The sequence below is a fragment of the Haemorhous mexicanus genome, chromosome 16, assembly GCF_027477595.1.
Source record: "Haemorhous mexicanus isolate bHaeMex1 chromosome 16, bHaeMex1.pri, whole genome shotgun sequence".
Lineage (NCBI taxonomy): Eukaryota > Metazoa > Chordata > Aves > Passeriformes > Fringillidae > Haemorhous > Haemorhous mexicanus.
This window is the reverse complement of record NC_082356.1, coordinates 10890277-10897545: the sequence shown is the minus strand read 5'-3', so window position 1 is coordinate 10897545 and position 7269 is coordinate 10890277. Positions and strand designations below refer to the sequence as shown.

Sequence of the window (7269 nt, the reverse complement as noted above, 5' to 3'; positions counted from 1 at the left end):
CCCCGTCCCCGGGCGTCCCGCCGCAGTCTCGCCTCCGCCCGGCTCTGGCCGTACTGGCGGTGGCGCTGCTGGGCGGGCATCAGTGCCTGGGGCTCGGGCGGCATCGCCGCCCTTTGTCTCCGCCTGGCCCGAGCCCGGCCCCGGACCCGACGCTGGGCCCGACGCATGGTCCATCCCCGACCCCGACCCCGGCCCCGGCTCCTCCCGGGGCCCGCAGAGGACACACGCGGCGCGGCCGCTCCCGCCGCCTCCGCTGCGGCTTCCCCGGCCCGAGCTCCGCCGCTCGGCAGCGCGGCCGCCGGCCCCGAGCCTCCCGTGTCGCGTTCCAAAGAGCGAACGCCCGGGGATGGCCGGCCCGGGGCGGGTGAGGGGCGCTCGGGGGCCGTAGCTGGCCCCGGGCCGAGCGCTGACAGCCGCGTCCCGCCCGCAGGGAAGGCGCAGGAGGCCCTGCAGGAGCGGTACCGGCTGGGTTCGCTGCTGGGGCGCGGCGGCTTCGGCAGCGTCTTCGCGGCCACGCGGCTCTCGGACGGCGCCCCGGTGAGCGGCGGGGCCGGCGGCGGGCGCAGGAGGAGGGGGCGGAGGAGGAGGAGGATGGGGCTGTGCCTGGGCAGGGCGGGCGGCGAGCTCAGCCCGCTCTTCCCCTTGGCTTGCAGGTGGCCATCAAAAGGGTGCCGCGGAACCGTGTCCGGTACTGGGGCGAGCTGGTGAGTGAGCGGGGCCAGCGGTAGAAGCCGGGGCTGCCGGGCGGGGATGAGCCGAGGTCCGGCAGGGTGGAAGCCGCCAGGACGGCTCGAGGGGGAGCGGGCGTGGGGCCAGCGCAGGGCGCAGAGCATCCCGGGCTGGGTGAGGGCTTCCCCAGGCCTGGCACGGCATCGGCTCCCACGGACGGCATCGTGCTCCTCCCGCAGCCCGACGGCACCAGAGCACCGCTGGAGATCGTGCTGCTGGACAAGGTGTCCACCGGCTTCCCCGGTGTGGTGCAGCTGCTGGAGTGGCTCGAGCTCCCCAACTACATCGTGATGGTGCTGGAGCGGCCAGAGCGGTGTCAGGACCTGCGGCATTTCATTCGAGCACGGCGGTTCCTGTCCGAGGAGGTGGCGCGGGAGCTGTTCCGCCAGGTGCTGGAGGCCGTGCGGCACTGCACCAGCTGCGGGGTCCTGCACCGCGACATCAAACCAGAGAACATCCTGGTTGGCCTGGCCACCGGGCAGGCCAAACTGATTGACTTTGGCTGTGGCACCTACCTGCAAGACACAGGCTACACGCACTTTGCAGGTGAGCCTCCACAGGGGTGTCCTCCTGGTGCTGGCATCTCATGGCCCAGCATCTCCCAGCCCAAGCTGGCTGTGGCAGAGGGGATTCTCCCTTTTGCTGCCAGTCAGGGGACGGAGTCTTCAGCTGAGTTGCTTTGGAGGGGGGCTGGGTGGGGAGCCATCTTCCAGCCCTGCTGGCAGCCTTTGCCAGCCACTCTTCCCAGGATGGGGGCTGGGCTGGGGCAGCCAGCCCGACAAAAACCCCCTTTGGTGGGGGTAGCAGAGAGGGGTGGCCAGAACCTGTGCCCCAGCCAGTTTGTTGTGCAGGCGAGAGGAAGGGCTTGGACTGCTCCACTCGCCCTGTTTGCCTTGGCTTCATAATATTTTAGGAGCAATGCAAGCAGGGAGGATAAGGGAATGTTTTTTCCCCAGCACGGAGGGGTTTTCCCTTTGCATGTCATGGTCAGGCCTAGCCAGGGCTGCCCTCTTCCAACACCAGTGGCTTATTTTGCAGCCCTGAGTTTATGCACAAGTCCCAGGTGCTGGCGAGAGGGCAGTGGTCACCCTGTGTGCCACTGATGCAGCCCCTGCACACCCAGGGATGCTGGGGCCAGGCTGTGGGAGCAGCAGCATCCCCCTGCTGAACTCCATCTGTATTCCATAGGAACACCGTCATACAGCCCCCCGGAATGGAACCACTATGGCTGGTACCACGGCGGGGCAGCAACGATCTGGTCCCTGGGCATCCTGCTGCACCAGATGGTCTGCGGGGAGCACCCTTTCAGGAGGGGCTGGAACATCTGCTGGGGCCAGCTCTCACTGCCACAAGGGCTCTCTCAAGGTGGATCCTCTTCTCTGGGCATGGGGGGAATACCAGTGCTGGGAGCCAGCAGCGGGCTCGTGAGGATCCCGCTCTGGCAGCTGCTGAGGAGGGGGCACATGTCCTGCTCTCCTCCAGAACAGGGAATTGATGGGAAAGTTGAGGCCCAGCTCTGAGCGTATCCAGAATGGCCTGGGCATGGGAATAGTGGGGCAAAGCAGACAGGAGCCTTCTCCAGCTGAGCGGCAGTTTCTGCTTTCTCTCCCCAGAGTGCAAAGATCTGATCAGGTGGTGTTTATCCGTGCAGTTCTTGGACAGACCCACATTAGAAGACCTGTTCTGTGATCCTTGGGTGCACGATATTCCTCTGCCATAGAAGAAGGGAGAGAGCCACAGGCACACTTTGATCCAGGGCCCTGGTAAGTTCCAGCTCCACACACACCTTGGCAATCAGAAGCAAAGGAACCCAGAACCTTTTTGTGCTGCCTGTGTCACTGCCCAGGGGTCATGGGATGGGAACACGCAGCCCTTGTGCTGGAGCTGAGCTGCCCTGCCCAGCACTGGTGGCCACCATCCAGGCTGGTTTTGCTTGTCCTGGTTCCCTGACAGCTGGGGCCCTGGGCAGAGCCCTGAGAGCCTGGTCTCACTGCAGGGAAGGAGAAGGAGCCTCTGGAGAAGCTGTACCAGGTGGGGATGTTGCTGCTGCTGCTGCTGGAGACAGCAAGGATGACATCAAGGATGACAAGCTCTTCCTCAGCCTGGCCACCGGTGGTTGAAGGTGATGGACTTTGATTCTGGCACCTTCTTAACAAAGCCAAAGTCCACAGGAAATTTGCAGATGAGTCCAGAGCTGGGGAAATGCTCCCAGATTTGGGCATTGCCCAGCCTGGCAGGGAAGCAAAGGTTCCCCCTTTGCTGGGGCAGATGCAACTCATTCTTGAGTCAGCTGCCCAGCTGCTTTTTGGCAGGGCTGGGGGGATGGGCTGGGGTGGGTACAAAATGGGAGTGGGCTCCTGGCCCTGCCAACAGCCCCAGCACCCACCGTGGCCTGGGCTGGGGCTGGGGCAGCCAGCCCGACACAAACAAACCCCATGGTGGGAGCAGAGGTGGGACTCCAGAAGCTGTGCCCAGCTGCTTTGCTGTGCAGGCAAGGAAGGGCTTGGGCTGCTCCACTGCCCTTGTTTGCTTTGGGATCCCCGTGATTTTGGGGGGCAGTGCAGGGGGGAAGAGAGAAAGTGTGGGCTTCCCTCACCCATGGCTGGGTTTTTCCCTAGCGTGTAGGGGTTGGGCCTTCCTCAAGGCCCTGACAGAGATAAGAGTTTTTCCCTTTTTTCTTGTTTTCCATTTTTGTCTCCAATCTTTTTTCAATAATGTGTTGTTTGTTTTTCCAGAGGAAGCATTCTGGGTGGTCCAACGTGGATGGGGAAGTGATTGGGAGCAGCTGTGGCGTGGATGGGCCGTGCCCTTGGAGAAGGCTGAGGACATGGTTTGGGAGCAGCTTTTCTTCCAGCCGTGGATGGCGTGAGGTGGGTCCCTGTCTGCTTGGCAGGGTGGGATCAGAGCTTTTGGGAGATGGCAGCGAGCACAGGAGCATCCTGCTCTGGGCAGCTGCTGAGGGCTGGATGTGCCCTGGCTGGCTGCAGGCTGGGCACATGTCCTGCCCTCCTGCTCTGTTCCAAAGGCAGCAGGGATGGGCAGCTCTGGGCACAGCTCTGGGCACAGCCAGCATGGCCTGGGCACCGCAGGCCTTGGCACAAGGGGACAGGAGCCCTCAGCTGACGGGCAGTTTCTGCTTTCTCTCCTTGCAGCCGGGCTCTGCGGGTGCTGAGGCTGCTCTGGGCTCTGCCAGGGCTCTGCTGGGCTCAGCCCTGGGCCCAGCTGGGCTGGCTCTGCCCTCACATTGCTCTGACAGCTTTGCATCAGACGGGTCCGTTCTGAGCACAGCGCCTGAGCTTTCTGCTTTGGCAGGTGAGTGAGACTCTCCTGCAGGCCCAGAGATTGCAGCTGGGGACACACATCCAATTGGCAAGGGCCCAGACTCTCCACAGTCCCATCTAAACGCCTGGGTCTCCACAGGGTGTTTTGTCTGTCCCATTCTTGCTTCTTTATTGGCTGGAATTGTGCAATTGCATTTTCTTCCTCCTCTAGAAGTGCCAGGAGTGGGCCAAGGCTGGCGAGTGGGCCGTGTTCCTGAGGCAGTGCAGGCTGGAGCTGATGGATGGAGAATTGCCCTTCTGCACTTCCCAGCCAGAGCAAAAAGCCGTAAGTGGGACTTGGTGTCTCTAAGAAATCCCTGACAGTTTCAAAGGGAATGTGCAGTTCATTCACAGGGTGAGGAGGAAGGTCATCTTCTAAAGGATTTGAGGATTGACAGAGTTTCCATTCCCAGTCCTGCTTGGAGCTGGAAGGGCACAAAGCAATTTTTGGGGTTTTTTTTTTGCTTTAACCATAATTTCAAAAAAACACATTGGAAACAAAGCCCACAATTTTAAAAAAGGCTGCTGAGGTCAGTAAGATGGAACCATGCCATCAGCCCATTTACAATGTAAATAACTGAGCTCTCTTTTTAAGTAGATAATTTACCTCTTAATGCAAAGAATGTAACTTGGCATTTATGTTTTGTTTTTTTCACTAACATTCTGTTACGTTTTTTCACTAACACTTGGATTTTATTCTTATCTTTTAGAATTTATCAAGTTTTTTTTTCTTTTTCTTTTTTTTCTCTTTAAATAGAAAACGTGGCCTTCAAAAGAAATGTCCTTTGCTCCTGGTTCCAGTGTGGAGCAGCTCCCTTCCTGCTGGCTGAGCTGCTCAGGCAGAGCCCAGCAGCTCCTGGCCCTGCAGGGCTGAGGCTTTTCCCCGTTGCTGGGCACAGACTGATGGAGCAGCACTGCTGAACACGGGCACACCCAGAGGGACCAGCAGCAGCTGCCTTTGGCCACCTGAGGCTCCAAGGGCCAAACTCTGAGCAGACAGGGCTGGAAGAGACTGGCAGGCTCCCTGCTGGCTGTGCTGCCCCACTTGTGCCTGGCCCAGCTTTGCTTGGGGCAGAGGGAGAACAAGGGGCAGCTCCCTGCCAGCCCCAGCCCAGGGACCCCTCCAGCCCCGGGGCTTGGGGCACTGTCAGCACCTGCTGCTCCAGCCAGGGCTTCTGCTGGCCCTGACAGCAACAGCCAAACTGGGGCTGATCCTGAGGGAGCAGCAGCAGGGCCTGGATCTGATCCCTGACTCTGGGCCAGGGCTGCACAAATGACCCCACAGCAGCAGCAGCAGCAGCAGCAGCAGCAGCAGCACATGGAGCTGACTTTCAGCACAGCCCCTGCCCCTCTTCCCTCCCGTGTGCAGCGGTGTCACAGCAGCCTGAGGCACCTGGGAGCCCCCAGTGCCAGCAGGGACTTGAGATGGCAGCCCTGGGCTCCTGGAGATTGTGCAGGGAACGGAGCTGGGGACTCCCTGTCCATGTGGAGCTTCCAGATGGAAAAGGCTGCTGTGCCCAGGCAGCTCCAAGGGCACAGAAAGGAGGGTCTCCAGCACTGGATCTGTGCCAGTCCCACAGTCCTGGGCAGCAGCCAGCGAGCCCTGAGGGAACAGAGGGCACAGCAAGAGGGACAGAACCAGGCAAGGTCAGAGACTGGAGAGAGCCAGGCCCAGGAGCAGGAACAGCTGCTCCATTGCACTCTTGGAGAAAGCTCTTGGCTGGTTCAGAGCGCTGAAAGGCGTGAAGGGCAGAGAGGAGGCCACAGCAAACAATGCTCCTGTTTCCACAGCCTCCCCTCTCCGTGTCCCAGAAGGAATTGGATGGACTGTGTTCGTCTCTCCGAGTCGTCTCGTTCAGCATGAGCAGCTCAGCACCAGGAGCTGAAGGAGCTGAAGCCTCAGGCCACAGGAGCTGGGCAAGAGGGAACTTTCTGAGCAAAGTCATGCTGCTAAAATAGACCCAGCTGAATGCAGTGGATATAATCATGGAATCCCAGAATCCTTTCAGTTGGAAAAGACCTCTGAGCTCACCAGTGCAGTCGGTCACCCAGCAGTGCCAAGCCCAGCACTAAACCACGTCCCTGAAGTGCCAAGGCCTGGACAGAAGCCCTGAGGGAGGCCTGGACAGCAGGCCCTGAGCCAAAGGTGCCTCTGGATGAACCTTCCACCCAAAGGTTATCTTTGTATCTGCTCCCTAATGAAATATGCATGGTCATTAGCACTGTGATAGATGTAGGCACTCCTCAGTGAAACATGCATTGACCTTTCTGTGTTTAAAGCCAGACAAGGCCATGAAATCTGACATCTGGCCTTGTTTGGGGCTGAGGGATCAAAGTCACCTCCTCTGGTTCCTCCTGGGGCCCTGGCCAGGCTTTGGGAGGGAGCCAAGAGGAGCATGAAACCAGATGTTCCCCCACTGGAAGTGCTGTCAGTTTGTTCATCCAGCACTGTCAGAGCTGGGCCCTCTCCCAGCGGGGTTGGAGCCTCACCTGTGGCTGGAGGCACCTGCAGGAATTCCCAGTGCCCAGGAGTGGCTCTGCAGCCCTGGGCTGTGACAGCTTCCCCCAGCTGCTGTGTGGATCTGGGGGATGGAAAAGGCTGGGGGTAAATGCTGCTGGATCTTTGTTAATCACTGCAGGCAATCTTTGGTGGGGATGATTGGGTGCATTGCTGAGCTGCTCCTTTTGTGATTCTTTGCTGCTTTGAGCTGCAGGAAATGACACTGATTCCTTCAGCTGGAGTCTGTGTCCTTGGTGCTGACCCTGCCCACTGGTAAAACAGAACTGGCACAGTCTGGCCAGATGACAACAAAATGTCACTTGTTCAATGTAAATGTGAGGAATCAGTCCCATCAGAAATTCCCAGATGGGAAGCCCTTCCTGGAGTTCCCTGGCTCTGGAGTGGGCTGAGGTCGGGGCACCGTGTGAGCAGTGGGGCAGTCGGTGAAAAGAAGCTGCACCCCTGGATGTCTTCAAATGCATCCAAAAATTGCAAATGGAAAAGGAAAAGAACTTGTGAGTTTGGGCAGACAAAGATGGATTTGTTAAAGAGTTCATTGGAAACAGCACCTTCAGAAGGAACAATTATTGCTGGAATGCTCCCACATGGAGCAAGAAAAGAAGGTTTTAATCTTGAGATCAGATGCATTTGTGCAAGTGAAATATTTATATTAGAAATAACTATATATGTATTTACAGCATAATATACTTCAATATATGT

General features: G+C 58.9%; 1 protein-coding gene across 1 annotated transcript; it reads left to right on the top strand.

Annotated features, from left to right (window-relative positions):
• Positions 1-2449, top strand: LOC132334815 (serine/threonine-protein kinase pim-1-like; the record flags this gene model as incomplete). The annotated part of the gene is made up of 5 exons (XM_059860991.1): positions 1-537; positions 654-704; positions 909-1275; positions 1918-2094; positions 2343-2449. Coding segments are annotated over 5 exons (1239 nt in total), but the record flags the coding sequence as incomplete, so codon positions are not given.
• Between the last annotated feature and the right edge of the window lie 4820 nt (positions 2450-7269).